This window comes from Ailuropoda melanoleuca, chromosome 8 (assembly GCF_002007445.2).
Source record: "Ailuropoda melanoleuca isolate Jingjing chromosome 8, ASM200744v2, whole genome shotgun sequence".
NCBI lineage: Eukaryota > Metazoa > Chordata > Mammalia > Carnivora > Ursidae > Ailuropoda > Ailuropoda melanoleuca.
Genome location: NC_048225.1, coordinates 66,296,724 through 66,320,258, shown reverse-complemented (window position 1 = coordinate 66,320,258; position 23,535 = coordinate 66,296,724). Strand labels below are relative to the sequence as shown.

General features: G+C 39.8%; 1 protein-coding gene across 2 annotated transcripts in view; it reads right to left on the bottom strand.

The window, feature by feature from the left end:
- Nucleotides 1-23,535, bottom strand: part of SMYD3 (SET and MYND domain containing 3) — a 699,034-nt gene that overhangs the window by 511,434 nt on the left and 164,065 nt on the right. For both annotated transcript variants that reach the window (XM_034666622.1, XM_034666623.1), the window contains exons 3-5: nt 5,084-5,191; nt 3,055-3,112; nt 1,204-1,340 (exon numbers count right to left, since the gene is read on the bottom strand). In XM_034666622.1, coding sequence (XP_034522513.1) covers nt 1,204-1,340; nt 3,055-3,112; nt 5,084-5,191 — 303 coding nt within the window. The remainder of the gene's footprint in view (nt 1-1,203; nt 1,341-3,054; nt 3,113-5,083; nt 5,192-23,535) is intronic.

The window sequence follows — 23,535 nt, the reverse complement described above, 5'->3', positions numbered from 1 at the left end:
TGATACTCTTAAAGGCTATGACTTTCAGAAGGACGTGAAATAAACACATGGGACACTTCTCATATGTATTATAAGTAAACACTGCATTTTGAAATCAGTTTTAAACTGTAGACAAACCAGAATGTAATGCTAAGGTGATACTACCAGAAAATCATAAAAACATACCCTGAAGTATAAAAATACATTCAAGAAAAACAAGAATACATCTCTAGCAATCATACAAATCACCTCTGAATTCTTAGAAAACAGGTAGATTACAAAACATACTTTAAAAATATTCATGGGATAAATATGTTATTAGATGTGCACTTAGGTATTGTAATATCAGTGGCAAAATCACCCTCAAACGTAAAATTTTACTTGTTATTAAAATGCGATCAATATTTAAGCAAACCAAAATACACACTATGGGAAAGCAAGGACAGCAAACACACATCAGTGGGGATTTATCTGACCCTCTGTCCTCATCCCAGGGCAGAGAGCAAGGAGCACCCAGTGCATGTTTTCTCCCTGGGCCCAAACAAACCATCCGAATCATTTCCAAGCACGGTATGTCAGGTAGCAACTACCAAGAGACCACACACAAAAATACTAAATCAAACCTCTCTTTTCTATACTTAACATAGGATTTTAGTGACCTAAAACATTTAAACAGATTTTTAGACAATGATTTTTAAGTCAGAAATGGTTATATTTTCACATTATTTAGAATTCACATAATTAAGAAATGGATTCCAATAATTAAGAAATGGATTCCAATATTTAGAATTCACATAATTAAGAAATGGATTCCATTATTCACATAATTAAGAAATGGATTCCAATTAAGAAATGGATTCCAATATATATTGGAATGTTTCCGTGTTTCCATCACGGAAACAACACCACAAAACTGAACGCAGTGGCAACCTCAACGATCCATTAGTAAGAAACAAGGGAATAGGCTGTTTTCTCTGGAGAAAAGCAAGCACACTTGAGAGCAGGGAGGGCACTTTGCAGGCCAGGAAGAAGAGTGCTGATAAGCCAGAAAAAGTAATAATATCCTTTTCAATATAAGCAATACATTCACTCATTCTCTACTCAATAAGGTAGGGGAATGATTTAAGGCATGAGAGGTCCTAAATTTTCATGGATCAACAGCAAAATAAGAAGTAAAGGGTTGATTTACGGCATAAACAATGATATCAAACACTTAACACTTACTTTTGCAAAAGCTTCAAAAATGTCAAAGGGAAGTGGCAGCTGAGAAGCATCCTGAATTTCTTCTCTCATGAAATGTTGAAATGTCATTACAAGTTGCCTGAGGCCCTCTTTCTTCTCTTCAGTCAGTTTGTTAATATCTTTTTTAAAAAGAGAATAAACAGCACAATCACACAGTGAATTTTTAATGGACAATTTTCAGGTGTTCAATGCTAGCTGTTAAACCAGATTTATCCTCTCTAGATTTCATTCTGACAGAGAGCAAACACGTTCCTTTTCATTTTCTCTCAACTACAAATTACAATACATAAATTATCAATTAAATTGTGCCAAACTTCACCTACAATCTAAGATCAAATGCCTATCAAAACAAAATACATACATGTACAGATGAAAAACACTACAACCCAAATCAGGAAAGATGTGTTACAGGTCGTCCGCATTGCCCTGGACACATGCTCAAGCCACCACAAGGGCACTGAGGCAGTGAATTTAAGTGGATCGTTCCATGAAACACTTTACAACCAGGTCATGACCAACTGATAAACAGTATATCAAAGGCACACACAAAAAAGAAAAAGAAGAGAGGAGAGGAGAGGAGAGGAGAGGAGAGGAGAGGAGAAGAGAAGAGAAAAGAAAGAGAAAAGAAAAGAAAAGAGAAAAGAAAAGAAAAGAAAAGAAAAGAAAAGAAAAGAAAAAAAAGAAAAGAAAAAAGAAAAAAGAGAAGTAAAAAATTCAGCTAGAGTCCAACTGGTGAAATGTGTCATAAAAAGTAGATAGAGAAGAACAGGGACTAACCCAAGAAATCTCGACTTCAAGTTATTCTCCCATTGAATAAACAAGATGCGATGCTGCTAAAACCCAAATAGAAGGAGAAGGTTCCAGAGTGCAGTCATCCAAAAATCATCCCATTGAAAACTCAGCTTAATTTATACCACAAAAAGGTGTTAAGGCTAAGAGTATACAATTAATAACGTTTGAGAACATTTCACTTAAGACAGCATGTATGACACTACTACCAAGCAGGGCTACTGTTAATAGTAAGACTCACAGCAAGAGATGTTAATTACTTAGCGGTAATATAGCACGAAAAAAAGACTAATTAGTCCTCCATTAAAACTGAAAAGATACATCAAATTGAACTACAGCATAATTCTGGGGCTCATGTCAGCTCTACACATTCTCTTTAAATTACTTGTTCAACAGAACAATTAACCCACTGATTTCTTAAATAATAATTTATTATCATTGGCACTTAGGATCCCATAAACATAAATCTGTACTAGGCTATCTTCTATTTGCCTCCATCCAGAAATATTAAACTGTGGAGCCAAGTTTACTCTATGAGCTCTGGCTACTTTGGGGTTGAAGTCATGGACAACCTCACTGAAGGGGATCTGTGCCACCAGGAAAGGAACATAAGCCCTACATTGACTGAGCTCTCATACTGGAAGGCCCGTCAGTGTTCCCATATATCATGGCTACCACCATGGGAGTTGAAAAGAAGAACATCGTGCAATGCTGTCAGACAGCCTAAATCACCTACACCATCAACTCTGCTTATCATCGACAGGACCAGTGACCCTCAAGTTACCTGGAACCCCTGGTTCACATCACTGCTCCCTGGCATCAAAAAGAAACAAAGATCAGGGTCTAGTATAAATTCCTAAAAGGCCCAAACTACCCTGGAATAAATTAAATAACCTAATGAGTCAATCGTATATAAAAACACGAAAAGATTTGTTAGAATTGCCTCACATAATAAGGAGACGTAACAACGTTAAAAAGAAAGCAATGCATGAGGTCAGCAAATAAATGGTGGGATCTGTTTGGTGCTGACAGACAATCACTTACTTGACTCCAGATCATAAAATGAGTAAAGTTTCTCTGATTCAGACGGTGTCTCTTCCATCTGTGAAGCGAAGGGGGAAAACACCAAAAACAATTTCAAGTGCTCCAATGTATCAATGAATATATTTTAATCTCTTTAGATATTTAAGTGAAACTCTATTTAAAAAGACAACATTGTATATATTCCTCCTCTTCATTACTTTCTTCAAGTTGAATTATTCAATCAGTAACAATTTTAAAATAAAGTCTCAGTTGTGACTTAACCCATTGCTTTAATTTCCAAATGGAAAATTCTTTTACAAGAAGTTCTCGTACTTTTATTTCTTTTTCCCCAGCTCTATCCACAGACTTGTATCACTGTAAGGATTTTACTACTAATCATGAGAGAAAAGCAGAGATGGATGAATAAATATAAGAATTTATTATAAACCACTACCTTCACCAAATTACCTTGAGTCAAGAATCATCAATTTCCTTTTCTAAAACATAGGAGAATCACAGATTCCCTGGGTTGTTGTGGGGATGAAATGGGGTCTATCCTGTAAATCATGTAGCAGAGGGCCTGGAAATCCTAAGTGCTCAATAGAAGGTATCTATTATTATCTGGGCTGTCTATTAGATTCTGCTCCAGTAGGTCCTGGTTCTCAATCTTTTCAATATTAAAAAGGCAAAAAAAAAAAAAAAAAAAGTCCAACCTTAAATATAATGATCATACTTTTAATACCTAGCAATTAAAAAATGCACAAAAACAAAGTTGATCTGAATTTATTAATACTTTGAAATAAATTTGTGCTTTTTAGTTCAACACAATATATATATATTTGCAAACAGTAGCTAAATATATGATAGATGTTATATATTCAGTCCAAAGACAATGCCCATTTGATATTCCACATCCAGTTTGGGTTTTTTTCCAAAGATTTTATTTATTTATTTGACAGAGAGAGACAACCAGCAAGAGAGGGAACACAAGCAGGGGGAGTGGGAGAGGAAGAAGCAGGCTCCTAGTGGAGGAGCCTGATGTGGGGCTCGATCCCAGAACTCTGGGATCACGCCCTGAGCTGAAGACAGACGCTTAATGACTGCGCCACCCAGGCGCCCCGCAGTTGTTTTTTTTTTGAGATATAACTGACATATAACATTGTGTTAGTTTTAGGTGTAACAACATACTTTTACATGATTAAAACTCTCTATAAAATTTGACAGCCCTACCCCACCCGAAAAAGTCAATAAACAACAGGACAGAACAGAGCTGGAGCCTGAAATAATCCAAGAAGGAGATATTCATGTGAAAGCCTGGCAAAAGGAAGTCTGGAGGGTATCACCAGGGGATTATTTCACCGAACCCAGTGGTTTTTCAGGCAGAGGAGGGGAAAAGGACTGAAGAAACATTTTCAGTGAAACTTGGCTAAAAAAAAAAAAAAAAAAAAAAAAGATAAGCCCTCATCCACATAAGAGTAATTATCTTCTAACTAAAACCTCAAGAAGCAAAAGTTATACACCTGCCCTGTGCATTAGTTCATAGCCAAAAGTAATGAAGGCAACGTAACAGACATTTCTGACGTTTCATGTCTCAGTACAGGACCTTGTGTTTCTAGGGGATTGCACACATACACAGGGCCTTCAAAGAGGGCCCTGTGCTGTCTCGCCACCACTGATGCTGTGATTAATAGGGAAACAGTAAGTTTTTGTCTTAAGGTACTCCCCAAAAGAATCCACCTTCTACCTTCACACGGGTTTAAAGTCGGCCTTAAATAATACGGGGCACCCGGGTGGCTCAGTCGGTTAGGCATCCTACTCTAGACTTTGGCTCAGGTGGTGATCTCAGGGTCCTGAAATCAAGTCCTGCCTCGGGCTCTGCACTCAGCAGGCAGCCTGCTTGAGATTCTCTCTCCCTCTGACCCTCCCCCCACTCAACCCTTTCTCTCTCTAAATAAATAAAATCTTTTTTTAAAAAATATGAATAATACATACATCTGCAGGTGCTTTGGTTAATTAAAAGCAGAGCACATTTCACAAGTTTTATACTCACAAGTTTGAAAACAACTCTGCCAAGCAGTCGAACGGAATCCGGGGGATACCTGGGTTTGCAGCTTTTAAGGCATTTGCATTCTCGCTTATGGTCCGGCCAAGCTTTTTTCTGTTAAGACAGGAGTGGGGAAGGCACATGTTTTAACTCTCATTTACACCGGTTTTGAACGTGGAGAGTCATCAACATTAATTTAATGTCAACAGCCTAAATGTAACTGCAAAATAGAAAATGAAGGCAATATTCGAATACTATTAATGATGCAGAATCCAGTCTTTGCCAAGCACGTAATTAGCAGGCGTGGACATCTACACTCTCCTCCACTTCTGTCCTTTAATTGACCCGGTGGTTATTACCTGGCTGGTGGAGTTCAAGGAAGAATCATTATGGCTTACTTAATAATTTATAAGATAATCTTTAATCTTTTAGCTGATGAAACAGGATTCAATAAGAGACAGTAATTTTGAATACAAAAAGAAAATATCACACCAAATTAGAAAATAAATCCATGGTTCAGGAAAATCCAAACAAGGCAGATAGCCTTCTGAATTTGAGAGTACAGAATCCAAACAAGGCAGATAGCCTTCTGAATTTGAGAGTACAGAATCCAAAAAAGGCAGATAGCCTTCTGAATTTGAGAATACAGAAGTATCAGGGGCTACCATAACAATAAATATGAAACCTTTTGTTTCTGCAGACCACACAGAAAGGGGTTATTAACTAAAAGGACCAAATGTCATTTGCCCAGGACCACTGTGGTTTACTTATGTTGTCCTGGCCCAATCATTAACAGTACCTCTTTTCATCCTGAAAAGTGTTCTTTGGATGATAAATTATATGGTCACTTAACACACAATCCTACCATGTGCTGGTGTGGCTGAAAAGACCAGTGAGCCAGTCACCAATCCTGCAACACTGAGAAGAGAGGACAGTGGGGAGGACACTGTCTCCCTGAATCTTGGAGTCAGAAATGTTATGGCTCCTTCACATGGAATGACTTCCATAGGGGAATACAATCCAGAGTATCTAAGACTTAACCCTGGTGAGTGGGAGAAGGCTCCACAGAATGTCTGATAACGTTCTATTCCAACTGAGCACTGGAAATTCCATCACTAAATGCCCGACACTCACATGCATTCTTGCTTCAGAAATTGTAAATCTATCTCCTGACTTCTGGCCCTATAAAATCCCTCCAGGAGGAACTCTCTTTTCCACCTGTAGCACAAACATGCAGTGCAACCAGAAATTTCAAACCTGGGGGCATCTGGGTGGCTCAGTCGGTTAAGCGTCTGACATTGGCTAGGGTGGTGATCTCGGGGTCCTGGAATGGAGCCCCACATCAGGCTCCCTGCTCAGCGTGGAGTCAGCTTGTCCCTCTGCCCCTCCCCCCTCGTGTGCTCGCTTTCTCTCGCGCTCTCTCTCTAATAAATAAATTTTTTAAAAAATTCAGAAGTGCTGCAGGTACTATGAAACTGTTGACTTGGATTCAAGTTCAAGCAGCATTTAGCTCAGAAAGACTGGTTGAGTTGAGTTGCTGGGTGAAGGTGTGGCTTGTCTGCTATCTCCTATGAACCCAAATCTTGAAGACACTGTTTGTAAAGGATACCTCATTTCTTTTATCAACTCGACCCACAAGTGCCTCATTTCATTTCTTCTTATCCACTATAGGAATGCTCTTAATGTGATGTTTGTAATCTTTTTTTTTTTTTTTTAGTATTTATACTTCACTCACTTATAAACAAGACTGAGTTGCTTCGAAATAAAGATGTATATGAAATAAGGTTGTAAAATTAGAAACACAAAAATGTTAAAGTTATAAAAAAAAATAGTCCTCTGGGGCGCCTGGATGGCGCAGTCATTAAGCATCTGCCTTCAGCTCAGGGGGTGATCCCAGCATTTTGGGATCGAGCCCCACATCAGGCTACTCCGCTAGGAGCCTGCTTCTTCCTATCCTACTCCCCCTGCTTGTGTTCCCTCTCTCGCTGGCTGTCTCTGTCAAATAAATAAATAAAATCTTTAAAAAAAAAAATAGTCCTCTAGCATTTACTGAGCATTTTACAGTATGTCAGACACATGGCTAAGCAATTAAAAGAGGATATTTCATTTGATTTTCACAATAATCCAAATGGTAGATATTATCCTTACATTAAAGATGAATAAAGTAAGGCTGGGTGGGATCTCACCACAAAACTACATAAACATAAAAGAGGAGAGTAAAAATTCTTAGTATTCTACCCTGACAGCTAAGTAATTGCCATGTCTGTACACTACATTTATCTGACTTGCCTTGCAGGCAAGGCAAAAAATAAAGCATAATGGCTTATATAATTCTCATCTGCCATAAAAGAAAAACACATAGCTTTACCAAGTATTAAATCACAGAAGGAATTTATTCCAAGAATGCTAATCAACGTACTGGACAATTATAATGGCCGTCACAGAGCTACTTCTAATGTCAGGACTCACTAAAAGGCATAATATTAAAGTGTTAAGTTAGTGAAAGAAAATTTTCTATTGTTTAGGGGCCTAGTCTTAGACCAGCGATTAGCAATGGACCAGCATGGATAAGATCCTTTAAAAAAGTATGGTTCCATTGTCAATTAAGTTTGAAAACTGCTACATAATATACACCCTGCTTAGGGATTGGAAGTAATTTAGTTTGCTAAAATGCTCTGCATGGGTAGTAAGGAGGGCACGTATTGCATGGTGCACTGGGTGTTACATGCAACTAATGAATCATCGAACTTTACATCGGAAACCAGGGATGCACTGTATGGTGACTAACATAATATAATAAAAAATCATTAAAAATAACAATAAAAATTTAAAAAATAATAATAAAATGCTCTGCATGAAAGAAACTTGGGTAACTTAGTTAACACAAGAATTTCCCGTGATTGTTACTGCCATCCTTTGGGAAGTTACATTGGTATATATGGACTCAGATACAGCTATTTTCTTTCTTTCCTTCATCTGATCTTTCAGTGAGAGCAGGTTTAACAGACAAATTCATGATCATTCACAGCGACAGAAAACTAGGGTGCTAATATTTCTTATTTCTGATTGAAGGGTGAAACACAGCTCTGGCAGAACAGTTTTCATTTGGTATTCAAAGCTGAGCAGGCTGATAGATGCCCTCACTGGACCGGCTATGTAGGCAGGAAGGAACCACAAGTACCCATGGGTCTCTGAGAAAGCACTCTGGCCCTGTTCAAAGCCTGAGCAAGTGTGCAGATGGCAAGGACTGCACCTAGCAAAAGAAGGCTGAGACCATTTGGACTAAAAGGTCTGAAGAGCAGATTTTACTCGATACTTGTAAGTACAAGAGATCATCCACAACTCCTTTGTTATGTTCCGAGCATCTCAGTCTCCTGCCAGCTTACCAGGGTGAACTATCAAATGTACCCCTAGGTAATGAAACTGCTGATCTGTTAAACGGCATTACTTAGAATTAAACAGCCACATTTTGGAGAATTCCTGTCAAAACAACTTTAGGTCTTTAGCATAATTAATACTGCACTCCTATTTCTCAACAGTAACTAGAAACTAGACAGTATGTTTCTTAAAGCTATTCCTAAATCACTGCACGAGAACACCAGAGAACATACTTATCTTCCCATTTGCTTTCCAGAAAATGATATTCATTCTTTTCATCTAAAAACCGAATCAGATCTATATAAATATAGAAAGTAATCATATCACTTAAAACTGATCTATAGCATAGTGTCAAGGTACAGCCTACTTTGTATCTTCCCATGATTTTTAAAACAGTAATTATTAGGATTTACTGTCAGCGTCACCATCGCATCTTACCACACGGCTCACTAACAGAAGCACACCACAGAAAAGGCTTACAAAGCAATCTTTTAAGTAACCGCCTAAGACATTGAAGCAAAACTCCACGATCTTACAACAGCACTAGGCATTATGTAAACTGTACAAACTTTAACCTTGGTCTAGACCTCAACAGTACATAATATTATCTGCCAGTTTTTGAAAGACAACCTCCTGATTTACTTTTTCCTATTTTCCTCCCTTACCACAATGCAGGTGTAATTAAGATTTTGTTCACAATACTGGCTGTAATGTGCTCCGTTCTGAAAGTTGAACATTATCAATGATGTACAATAAGCACAAATTAGCATGAAAGACAAAATTAAAATATTGCATTAAGACACAAAGAAAATGGGAAAAAGAGTTTTGGATGGAAAAAAGGAAATGAAGACATCTACAATGACTCCACATGTCAGTACATACAGGACTCAGAAACCACTATGGAATCTCTACACTTTCATGCTCTATAGCACTTACAGTGACTCAGAACAAAAACTAATTAAGTGGGGCACCTAGGTGGCTCAGTCGTTAAGCGTCTGCCTTCGGCTCAGGTCATGATCCCAGGGTCCTGGGATGGAGCCCTGCATCAGGCTCTCTGCTCAGAGGGAAGCCTGCTTCTCCCTCTCCCACTCCCCCTGCTAGTGTTCCCTCTCTTGCTGCGTCTCTCTCTGTCCAAAAAATAAATAAATGAAATCTTAAAAAAAAAAAAAAAAACTAATTAAGTAAACCAGTAGCTCCCAACGGGGATAACCCTAATCTGGAAGGCTGTTTGGGAAACATATGGGGGCATCGTTATTTGTCAGGATGCCTGGGGAGAAACATGGGCACCGAGTGCACAGGAATCAGAGATGCTGGACACCTGTGAGGGACAGTTCCAAGCAATGAAGAATCAATCCTTCTGGGCGCCTGCGTGGCTCAGTCAGTCAAGTGTTCAGGTCTTGATTTTGGCTCAGGTCATGACCTCAGGGTCGTGGAGTCAGGGCTCACGCTCAGCGGGGAATCTGCTTAAGGATTCTCTCTCCCTCTCCCTCTGTCCCTCCCACTACTTGCATGCTCTCTCTTTCTAAAAAATAATAAATCTTAAAAAAAAAATTGTTCAAATCCAAGATGACTTTTAAATATCCAATCAAACATTCTCTAGAGGAGACAAACTTGTTTCCAGTTATCCGAGCCTGGAACCAAGCCTCCTTTCACATATAAAAACAAAGAACTTGTTTTTACACAGCCTTCATAGCACTGAATTTTCTAGGTAAATCAAGGGAAGACTTCTTAATTACGTCTTCCAGTCTACTCGTGCCTGAGCACCCTACACGACAACAGGTATTACTTTTGTTGTGTTGAGTACTAGGTGTTATTTGTAAGGGAGGAATCACTAAATTCTGTTCCTGAAACCAATATTGCACTAAATGTTAACTAACTAGAATTCAAATAAAAATTTGAAAAAATAAAATACATAAATAAATTATACATTATTTTATTTTAAGTTGTTTTTATTTTTTTCTCCTTTACATACAAGATATGGCATTATACTGATACTGAATTTTATTTTATTTTATTTTTTTTAAAGATTTTATTTATTTATTCGGCAGAGACAGAGACAGCCAGCGAGAGAGGGAACACAAGCAGGGGGAGTGGGAGAGGAAGAAGCAGGCTCACAGCGGAGGAGCCTGATGTGGGGCTCGATCCCATAACGTCGGGATCACGCCCTGGGCCGAAGGCAGATGCTTAACCGCTGTGCCACCCAGGCGCCCCTGATACTGAATTTTAAAAATATGTAACTAGTTAGATTGTATTAACTACGGAATTTCATTGCAATATAGTAGAGAGGACAAAAATATAATTACTATAAAAAGGTTGAGGGGCACCTGGGTGGTTCAGTCGGTTAGGTGTCCGACTCCTGATTTCTACTCAGGTCATGATCTCGGGGTCATGGGATTGAGCCCAGCGTTGGGCTCTGCACTTAGCACAGAGTCTGCTTGAGATTCCCTCTCCCTCTCCCACGGCCCCTCCCCCACTTGTGTGCTCTTTGTCTCTCTTTCTAAAATAAATATAAACTTAAAAAAAAAGAGTTAGGTCTAAGAGAGTTGAAAACTGCAGATCCAGAGCAATGCTACACAGGCATATACAGCACACGCACACACAAAGTACATATTTAAATTCACAGCCTGGGATGACTGAAGAGATTCTGACGGTAGTGATGAGATATGATCAGGTGTCCAAATTCTTTTTAATCACCACAAAGGACTCCATATGTACCTAAGGCTGAAAAACCACTGATCCAGACTAAATGAAAAAGAAGGCCATTGTACATACTAAATAGAAGAAACAAAAAAATACTACCCTATACTTATTAAATTATTAGTAGAACTGTAAGGTTCTCTAATCTTTTTCTTTTCTTTTTAGAGAAAGAGAGAGAGAGAGAGCTTGTGTGCAAGCGGGGGGAGGGGCAGGGAGAGAGAGAATACCAAGCAGGCTGCACGTCCACTGTGGAGCCCAATGCGGGGCTCAGTCTCACGACCCTGAGACCATGACCTGAGCCAAAATCAAGAGTCAGAAGCTTAACTAATTGAGCCACCCAAGCACCCCTCTAACCCTTCTGATGGTGTTTAGTAATGAACATCAAAATTCTTAATGTGCATACTGTTGGCATATAAATATATAAATAATATTTGTAATGCACTTAACCCTCATCAATGTAAATGATGTACAGAAAAAGTGTAAGAATGCTCTTCATACATTTGTTTACAGAACTGAACAATTGGTAGTAATTTTTTTCAGTTTTTCCTAAAAGAAAAAGCTATTTTTGCTCTCTCCCTCTTCATCTCTCAAAAGTAGTCCAGTATTGAATTACAAGTTGGAAGATATATGAAGGTCTAAAAAGTTGGAATCTGGGGAAAAAAAAAAAACAACTGGAAAGCTAAGCCAGTGTCTCATCTGACTGACAGGTATTGATTAAAATCTTGCATAAAATCTCCTCAGAGCACACGAGAGACCTAGTGATCGACATTAGACTTATCACTTTCAAAGCTTACTGAATGCTGCATCAAACCGAGCACAAGAATGCCTTCCCACTAGCCTTCATCAAATTAGACAGAGCCAAATATAAAGGAGGCAGGAGAGTCATCCCAGGGCATCAAGTTGATGGAAGAAACAAGAAAAAAGTGTTACTTCTTCAGAAAATGGAAGTTAGTCTCCTTGTTAACTGAGGAACCATATAATAAAGAATAGTATTAGTGCCCCAAAGCAAGTCAGTGACCATCTGGGGTACGGTTCTGGTCAAATCCATTCTGCCACCTGCTTTTATAAAGTTTAACTGAAACACAGTCACACTCAAAATTTACACTCCCTCCTTTGACACAATGACAACCAAGCTGAGTAGTTACAACACATCTACTACCCACAATGCCTAAAATATTTATTATCTGGGCCACTACAAAAAAGTTTGCCAACCTCTGATCTAACAGAGAGCATATGAAGATGGAATGACCTAATTGATATATTCTAGCTGGAAAGACAAAACAACTCATTTACCTCTACAGACTGCCAACCTTCTCTGAAAGAAACTTCCATGCTGGATTAATCAGAAGGTCAGCACTGAGTTCCAGCAGAACATGGCGATGAGCACATGTATTTTAGCTCCCTGCTACAAGTAATCATCAAGTTTTCAATTCACAAAGTATATTAGAAGGGCCATCCATGAATGAGGAGTTCAACATCATGTCCAGAAAGTGGAGATAAGACAGGCTGCACAAACAGGGCAGTGGAGGCCATGACAGAGGGAAGTTACCCTCAAAGTCTTTTCTGAGAGAGGAGCCAACCTACCAAGCAGAAATCCAACAAGGATTTAGCATCAAAGAGTTTATGTCGGGCAAAGAAGGGGACTGAAAAGTAGAATTAAAAAGAGAGACTTAACCAAAAGTCTGCATGCCAAACAGTCTGAAAACACCTCCTTGCTCTTGGAATGATTTTGAGTAAGGAGAGGAGTGTCCAAATGGAGATTTGGTTGAATTTGATGCTAATATTTCTGATGCAGAGATTTGTCTCAGCCTTCTCTTTGGTCGTCCTGGCCTCTCTCACCCTCCTAGGATGGCTTCCTCGACAGCAGTCTCATTCTTTGAGGGGCTGAAAGGCTGTGACCACTTCATTACAGAGAAGGAAAGGAGAGCCATGCACACTTAAAGACTCTGCAGTGAGCAATAATTTTTTTTAAAGAGTTATTTATTTATTTGAGAGACGGGGGGGAAGGGGCAGAGGGAGAGGGAGAAAGAATCTCATGCAGCCCGATGCGGGGCTCGATCCCAGGACCTTGAGATCATCATCTGAGCTGAAACTGAGAGTCAGGACATTTAACGACTGCACCACCCAGGCGCCCCTGCAGTGATCAATATTTTTAAAACAATTTCTTGAGATATAATTTACATTACAATAATATGTGCCAATGTTAAGAGTATAATTTGATGAGTTTTGACAAATATATACATACATCCTTGTAAGAACACCAAAATTAAGATATAAGCTGTCATTACTGCCCTCCCCACCAAAGTTCCTGTTTCCCTTTACATCCAAGCCCTCCAACCCTGGTAACCGGTGATGCGGGCTCCATCGTTAGACACTACTTGTGCGTATCCTAGGATAGCGAACAGCACTCCTTCTTCCAATCTGGCTCTATTCCCCCGGTATGAGGTTTCTGACATTCACTCGTGTTGTTGCATTTTTCAGTGGTTTGTTCTCCTTTACGGCTGTGTGTGTGTGTGTGGTGTGTGTGTGGTGTGTGTGGTGTGTGTGTGGTGTGTGTGGTGTGTGTGTGTGTGTGTGTGTGTGTAGTGTGTGCATGTGGTGTGTGTATGTGTGTTTAGTGTATGTGTGTGTGTAGTGTGTGTGTGTAATGTGTGTATGTGTGTTTAGTGTGTGTGTGTAGTGTGTGTGTGTGTGTAGTGTGTGTGTGTGTAGTGTGTGTATGTGTGTGCAGTGTGTGTGTGTAGTGTGTGTATGTGTGTTTAGTGTGTGTGTAGTGTCTGTGTGTGTAATGTGTGTATGTGTGTTTAGTGTGTGTGGTGTGTGTGTGTGTGGTGTGTGTGTGTGTGTGTGTATGTGTGTGTAGTGTGTGGGTACTTTACCTAGGAGCAGAACCGCTGGTTTGTGAGGTTAAGTGAACATTTAGCATTTTTAGAACCTATCCAACTTTTCCAAAGCTCGTGACCATGTTACATTCTTACCAGAAGAGCATGAGGTTTCTAGCTTGGTATAGTCAGTACTTTGCATTTCAGCCTGTCTGGTGGGTGGGTATGTAAAGGTACCTAAATGTGGTTTCAATTTTCATTTCTCTGATGACTAATGATGTTGAATATTTTTTACTGTTTATCTTATGAAATGGCCATTCAAATCAAACCCATGTTACTGTGCTGCCTTACTACACAGCTGGAAACATTTTAAATAAGTTATGGGTACAATGCCTTAACCAACTCTACAGGGAGTGTGTCTGTGATAAGCAAACTAACCAATCCACAGCCCTATCCCCTCTCTCTGCTACAAGTCCCAGAGCCAGGTACACCAGGCAATGAGCGACCATTCCTATAATCCAAAACCCTCAGGAATTATTCAAATTCAGCAGTCCTAAATGGTTTGACCTGTTCTGCCTTGCCTTTCCCACAGAAACCCTAACAAAGGATCTAGCCTCAGCTTTTCCCCGGGCTCCTGCCTTCCTCCCCGATACCCTAGGCTTCTGCATGTGGTCCCGTATGGCGATCCATGCTTCCTGTTCTGGGAACCACAAGTGTAATAAACATTTTTTCCTGAGCCTCTCTGTGTCCCATCTTGTGACTGACGATCCCATGAAAGGAAACAAAACATCTCTATTTCTGGATTCTCCATTCTATCCATCACTCTCTACATCACTCCTAAGCTTTAGAATAGGTCTCTAAAGCAGGGGGTCTAAATCCTCCAACTTTGCTCTCCTCTTACCTAAAGGACTCAGTTAAGTATTCTGCATTTCCACATAAATTACAGTCAGCTTATTCATCTGTGGGACTTTGAATGAAGCTTCACGGAACTGTCATCTATACAGTGATATTTTAAAAATCACGTATTATAACTATGGATTTTGAACGGTTAGAATCAATTTATACACAGGACTTAATTTTGTTTCGGGTTTTTTTTTTAATTTTTATTTCAAGAGAGAAAGAGAGCAGGTGTGAGATGGGTAGGGGGATGGGGGGGAGAGGCAGAGGGCGAGAGAGAGAATCTTAAGCAGCCTCCGTGCCCAACACAGAGCCGGCCACGGGTCTCCATCTCACAACCCTGAGATCATGACCTGAGCCAAAATCAAGAATCAGACACTTAAATGTCTGAGCCACCCAGGCGCGCCTAGACAGGGCCTATCTTTGTGTTCCAGAATAGAATGTAAATATTAATCTTGACAATACAAAAGTGAAGGTACAACTGGCAAATTACAGGAAATAAATAGAGTGGTAACAGATAGAGGGATGAGAGGGAACACTAGTATGTTCACCTTTCAAAGTAGGGAATCAAGAGACAGTGTCTATAAAGTAGATCCCCCTTACCCATGAGGGACAGTTCCAGGACTCCAGCGGATGCCTGAAACTGCAGATAGTACCAAACCCTACACACACTACTTCTTCCTACACATACACACTTAGGAGATGTGACTACAAGGTAGGTAGTACATAGAGCGTGAATATGCTGGACAAAGAGACGATTCAGGTCCCACGTGGGAGAAATGGGACAGTGTGGGACAGTGCAAGACTTCATCTCGCTACTCAGAACAGCATGCAATTTAAAACTTATGAAGTGTTTATCTCTGGAATTTTCCACATAATATTCTTGAGATGCAGCTGGCGTCAGGTAACTGGAATCGGCAGATAAGGGGAGACAACTATGCTTGATAAAACATAGATGGAGGTTTGCCCATATTGTTTAAAGTGACAAACTCAAGAAGGGGAAATTGACCCTAACAGATGTATAACAGTCATCCCCAGACTAACATGGCCAAAGCAGATTTCCCCATCTGAGTCTCTTACAGAGTCTTCCCCATGTCACAAATGCAATCATCATCTCCCCAAATGCTAAAGCCAAAAACAAATCTTTCTTGATTCCTCTCTCCCTCCTCATCCCATAATCATTCCCCATTTATCTTTTTCACTCAGTCTCCGCCCCTCTTCTAAGTGCCACACAAACATATCAGTTGCCTATTCAATATCTCCACGAGTATGTTCAGTGGGCACAAACTCAAAACGTGGGTATTAAACTTCCCCTCCCAGAGCCTGCTCCTCCATCAGATTTCTGTAAGTCGCTAACTGGCACCACCATCACCGAAGTTGCTCACCTCTGACTCTTCTTTTTTCCTCGCCTCTCACATCTAACCTCTTGGCAAACGTTCAGCTACACCTTCAAAATATGTCTGAGATCCCAATCATTTCTGAGCGCCTCACTGCTACTCCTCTAATCCAAGCCATCCAAGCTCTTGCCTAGATCAGCGCTTAGCACACACTGAACTCCCAAACCAACGAATGATTAGTGCATCCAGGAGCAAATTCAGTCAGCGGTTCCTTCAAATCTGCCTGGTCCTCTTTGGTGCCACTACTGTAGTCCTGGCCACCATCATACGATGACCAGATTGCTGTCATAACCTCCTGACTGCCTCTTCATCCCCTACCTTTACTCCCCTTACGCTATCCCCACAGCAGTCAGAAAGTTTCCTTTAAAATTTCAATCACATTGTAATATTGACCCTCCTTCCCCCCTTATAATCCTATAGCAGCAGCCCATTACACACAGATGTATATTTTTATGTATATTTTTAACCACAGCATATAAGGGCCTTACCATAACCTGGCCCCTCCCAGCTCTCCAATCTTAACTCCTACAACCTCTGCTCCCGCCCCTGGTCCACCCTCTGGCCTTCTTGTCGTTCCTTGAACACACCATATGCAATCCTGCTTTTCCATTTGATGTGCATCCAGCCTGAAACTCTCTTCTCCCAATCTTGGCATGTCTTGATTACTTCTTTCAGGTGTCCACTCAAATGCCACTCCTGAGAGGTCTTAGATCGACAGACAGATTGATAGATAAGACAAGTAGATAGGTAGGTAGGTAGATAGGTAGAGACAGATCTCATTATAAATAGTATAAATATATCTATTTATCTCCCTCAATATCTATACATTAAATATATAGAGATATGTATATAGTGTATGTCATATGTATGCATATATGTATATATGTACACACACACACAAACACACACACACACATACACACACACACACACACACATACAAAACAACCTCCCAATCTCTATCATTTTCTTTTACCCCCATTATTTTAGGCACAAATATAAGATAATACTACATATCACTTTACTATCTATTATCTGTCTCACTGAGAAAATGTAAGCTCCACTGGGGGGTAAGGGCTTTCTTTCTGTGTCTTGTTCAATAATATTATGCCAGAGCCTAGAAAAGTCCCAGTATTGACCCTAATATTTGCTAAATAATCAATAGATGGATGGATCCATAATCAAGTCCTTCCTATCTTCACTCACTAGCCTGACCTCCAACTCCTACTTTTTTCTGTATTTATTTTTTCAAGACTTAATTTTTTTAGAGGAGTTTTAAATTCACAGCAAAATTGAGAGGACGGTACAGAGGAGGCCCATATACTCCCTCCCACCCGACATGCACAGCCACCTGCATGATCAACATTCCCACCAGACAGTCCATGTATTACAACGGATGAACCTACAGTGACATGTCATTATCACCCAAGTCCATGGTGAACACAGGTGTTGTCCATTCTATGGGTCTGGACACACGTACGGTAATGGCTATCCACCCTTATCGAACACCATTTTATTCCTCTAACATGACAAGTTTGTTCCTGCTTTAGTTCCTTTACATCTGCTGTTCCTTCTATGTAAAAAATCTGTTGCAGAGCTTTCCATGGCTGGCTACTTTCGGCAATTTGATCCCAGGTCAAATGTCACCTCTACAGGAAGTCCTTCTATAATCACCTTTACAAAGGTGAACTCTTGCTCACCCAAAGCATATTCACTCATATAACTGTGGGCATTTGTCATTATCTGTCTCTCCCACATCCATGATACAAGCTTTAGGAAAGCCAGGATCCTATTTACTTGCTCACTGCTAACTGCCCACCACCCTAACCCCCAGAATAACTTAGAACAGGGACCAGCTAGTATCTACTCAAAAAATATCTAGTGGATAAACCCTGGATGGATGGAGGTTTGGAGATAACTATATAGGAAGGGAGAAGAAGTAGATGACGATGTGGGTGAGCTAAATCCCTTTATCTACCAGCGTGCGAAGTCAATGGATAATGCCAACACAGATGGCTCAAGAAAAACTTCCACATATAGACTCTAAAAGGAACCAAACGCAGATAGAGAGAACAGAGAGGCAGGTGCCAGAGGCAGGGAATGCGGTGTCAGGGAAATGAGCGCCGTGGTCAGAAGGTACAAACTTCACGTTATAAATTAGGAAAGTCCTGGAGATGTAATATATAAGATGGTGACTACAGTGAATAATGTGTTTGTGCGTGTGTGTGTGTGTGTGTGTGTGTATACACACATTTTTTTTTAAGTAGGCTCCACGCCCAGCATGGAGCCCAAGGCAGGGCTTAAACTACAACCCTGAGGTCAAGACCTGAGCTGAAACCAAGAGTCCCACCAACTGAGCCACTGAGGCGCCCCAGTACTGTATTGTGTATTTAATAACTGGTAAGATGGTAGATCTTAGAAGTCCTCATCACAAGAAAAAGAGTATAATTATTTGTGGTGAAGATCATTTCATGATATATACATATATCACCTCATTATGTTATATACCTAGAACTAACACAGTGTTGTAGGACAATTATATTTCAACTAAAAATAAAAAGTAAAAAGAGGGGTGCCTAGGTGGCTCAGATGGTTAGACATCTGCCTTCGGCTCAGATCATGATCTCAGGGTCTTGGGATCGAGCCCCGTGTGGGGCTCCCTGTGCAGCAGAGAGCCTGCTTCTCCCTCTCCTTCTACTGCTCCCCCTGCTTGTGCTCTCTCGCTTTCTTTGTCAGATAAATAAATAAAATCTTTAAAAAAATAAAAATAAAAAATAAATTAAAAAGATTCCTACGGACAGATTATTTAAAGATAACGTAATGTTTCAAAAACTAATTCCAACCGAGTACCACTGATGAATGTATTCATTCATTCACTTAACCAACCATGTTACATCTGCATCAGGGAACAGTAATGCACCCCCTGAACGAGCCTGGCCATCTAACTGCATAAGTGGCCAATTAAACCAATAATTAAGATAATTTCTATGTGAAAAAGGAGGGACATAAACTAGTCTCAGGAGTTTAGGAAAGAAGGGAGCGACATTTGATCTGGGTTATAAAGGATAAGTAGGAGGAGTTCAGTAGGCAGGGGGTCAGGTGTGGGCCCAAGCCCAAGGACTCCCATAGCCAAAGGCTGGGAAGTAAAAGCGTAGCAAAATCCACAAGCTTGAATTTCATCCTGAGGAAGACGGCCAGGGTTTTCTGCTGGTGAGTGACAGATCACACTCACACTCTAGAATGAAACGATCGCTCTGTCTCCCGTGTAGGAAGTAGAAAAGGAGCTGGCAGAAGGGCACAGACCGCAGTCAATGCAGTAGAGAGGTCACAGGAGCATGCACACGAGTGCTGGTGGAGAAACGAGAGAGAAGCGAACCAGTTTCGATCTTAAGTAGTAAAATCAGCAGGACAGGTTGATTAACCGGGCGTGGGGCCAAGAAAGGACATAAACCAAAGATGATTCCAGCCCGGCACCTCAGACTGCTGGGCAGTTGGTGAATTATTCACTGAGGTTGAAAATCGAGAACGAAAGCAGGTTTAGGCAAAAATCATGCACTGAGGTCCTGCTACATGGCACTGGAGATACGGGTGCACCACCAAAGTAGAGGGACCCTGTAAGGTATGCGCCTGGTCCTTGGAAAAAAGGAGAAGGCTAGAGATGGAGTCTCAAGGATGATTAATGTACAGATACCAACTGAAGTCATGGGAGCAGATGAGACCACTCAGCAGGTGACTGCAAAGTGAGCAAAGACAAGCTTAGGGACCCGGACGTTGGGAGAAATAAAAAACTGATATATGATCAAAGAATTTCAACCTTTACACGGTATTCCCTTTTCATTTACAATTAGATATGAAGCCAACTTCCCTACAGAACACTCCATTCATGTCCTTATCAGTCTGAAGCCTGGCACAGAGCTATTTATGAAACAAACAAAGGGCTTGGCTTTCTACATTATTACCATTATTGGGTGTGATAGTCCAGGCCCCAACTTATTAAATCACCCTGTTAGGGCTGACTAATATGAGATTCATCACAAACGAATCAGATCATTCTATAACTAAGCACAAAATGTAAACCCACAAATAAGAATCACATTTTTAAAGAGGTCTATAATTATTAACATAAAATAGAGCCTTTCCCTGCTAAAACAGTAACTTTTTAAAAGAATATAAATTGCTATTTGGTACAGTACCCGGCTGCTTATTCTGATCAGCAATTAATTCAATTACAAATGTAGATATTATGAATCAAGTTAAATCCAGGAGAGGTAAAATAATAATTGGTGAATTGTTTGAAATTGGCTTACTTGTTAGCAATACTGCAAATTTTGAGCATGCTTTTTTTTTAAGACTTTATCTATTTATTTCAGAGAGAGAAAGTTTACACACACGCAAGCATGAGCGGGAGCAGGGGCAGAGGAAGAAGCAGACTCCCTGCTGAGCAGGGAGCCTGATGCGGGACTTGATCCCAGGACCCTGGGATCATGATCTGAGCCAGACGCAAACGCTCAACCAACTGACGCACCCAGGTGCCCCTGAAGATGCTTTTTTAAAAGAAAACTGAACCCACACCTCCTCTTTCATCTCAAAATCACCTACGATGTTTGGTTATACAGAAATCAGACTGGTTCCCATATGTAAGCCCTCTATCGCATTTTATGACACATCATAATAAGGTGTCCACAGAATACAAAGCCACTGATGACAAAATATTTTCCAGTATGACAAACAGTAGTGAACATAGCAGTCAATATATACATATATGTGAACACTAGGTATGAAGGGTAGGCGGACAGTTTGGTGTGTATCCTCCACTCACAAAACAAACACAGAGACTACCTCTGGAAAGCAGAAGTAGGAATGGGGAAGGAAACTGGAGGAAACATTCACTCTTCTTACTTTACTTTTCTGTTTAAAAATGAAATGTGATGGAAATGGGTATTAAGGAGGGCACGTATTGCATGGTGTACTGGGTGTTATCCGCAACTAATGAATCATCGAACTTTACATCAAAAACCAGGGATGTACTGTATGGTGACTAACATAATATAATAAAAAAACAATAATAAAAATTTTAAAAAAAATGAAATGTGAAAACCAGTAACACTGAAACCAGCCATATGGGCGTGAGGTACATTATGCCTCCTAATACCTCAATAGCCTCTCTCACACAACTCGTTGATGCCATGGCCCCACACAGCAAATGCTAAGCTAATGAACCAAAGTTATATCCCTGCAGGGCAAACATATTATAGATTTTATGCTACAAATCCACATCCTCTATATCAATTTCCATTCCGAGGGCATTTTGCCTCCTGTTCATTACTGTTCATAGTTCAGTGTGTCAGTTTAATTTTGTGCTGCTTTGTAGGAATCCACAATAATTACGATGTTTAATTCTGTACCTGAAGGGTGAGCTAAACAGAGCAGTTTAAATGCATATATTCTGACCAATCTTTGACTCCCATCCTGCCTCTACACAGACCCCATTCCCCTCACACATACAAGCATATGCACTAGTTGGCTTAAACATGATTATCTTTCATCTTACCGGCTATTTTCCCATTACTTTCTATAGTGTATCTGACGATGACGTTATCATTGATGCTACAGTAAACAGCTAATGTACCTGGTCAAGGACATGCACTACAATGAATCAAAATGACATACCCACCCACCAAACTCCCTCAACACATTCTAATCAGATCATGGGTTTTTTTTCCCTTGAGTGTACTACAAAAGGAGGAAGTAGCTTCGGAGAAAGAACATTCCTAAAGACAGAGGAAAATAAAAGTGAATGTTTGGGTCATTGAAACTGGAAAAGAAGTTCATCCAGAAGATATATGTAATTCATTGGTTCTATATATAGTCTTCTTAATTTGAAGTTCCTTGAAATGAATCTCAGTTTCACATGAATAAGATAGATAATATCACCATAAAATAGTCTATCTAGAATTTATCTCGTAGGAAAAAGTGTGGCTTTGTTTTCATAATGTGCTTTTTCTTCTTATAATTACTAATGATCTTACATAAATCTGGTATCATTCTGCGACAGAATTTTTGCTTTACAAAATGAGACAAAAATAACCCAATTATTTTTCACATTCCCTATCTTCATTAGGAAAGTGTTACTTCAAACCTTCTATTTTAGTATTTTTTGTTTTGTGTTCCTTGGGGGCAGGGTTGCACCCTTATTAAAAACAAAACAAAAGCCAGGAAAAAAATGTGAATACAATAGGAAACAGAAAGCTACAACTAATCAGAATGTTAGAACAAAACTAAAATTTTGGCTTAGAAGAGAAATTAAATTAGAACTCGGGATCCAAATTCCAGGGCACTCAGTACAGCACGCTTAGCAGCTTACTTAGCTCAGTCCCCTGACTGGTAAAACGAGCACAATGGTAGTGATCTCCCAGGCTTCATGGAAGAGTAAACAGAATAAAACAGGACCTGATATGGTAGATATCTCATAATTATTAGCTCTTATCAGCAGTTCAGATTAGGAAACTGAGGCCCAGAAAGTTTCCATGCTTTCTTGGGGATAAGTTAAGGAGCTAATGGCACAACTGTCATTAGAACTTGGATCCTCTGATTAATTTGTACGTTTAGGTTTCTTCTCTGTTAAGATCACTCTATTTGCAGTCTGGAGAAATTAGGTTCATAGGAGAAAGCAAGAGAGCAAAATTCCCTCAGAGAAGCACGGCCTAGATGTAAATAAAAAAAAGAAAAAAGAAAAGAAAAGAAAAGAAAAGAAAAGAAAAGAAAAGAAAAGAAAAGAAAAGAGGAACACTAGGTGTTCTCACACGCTCACGTGCACGCACACACACACACAGACACACACACACACCCCAAAATAAGAAACAAAAAGAATGGGTGGAAGGTTGAGAGCAAGTGACACAGACACAAAACCTCCAATTACACATTTTATTATGATGCAATTCATTACAGCATAATTACATTTCTTATGAAATGATTAATCATAAGTTTAGAAGAAAAGGTTATGCTGAATGTTAATTATACACCCTTTAAAGAATTTCAAAGACACTAACAATGGTCCTCTCACAGACTCTCTGCCAGTTGTCCTAAATTAAACTCTTAGAAGGCAATTCGGCACTATCTTTAAAAATTCAAAATCATGTATCCTTTTTCTCATCGGTACGGCTGGGAAGAATTTACCCTACAATTAACTTGTGAAGGTGTACAGAAATGTACACAAAAAGATGCTTGGTCCATTACTGGCAATACCAAATATTGAAAAAAAATTAAG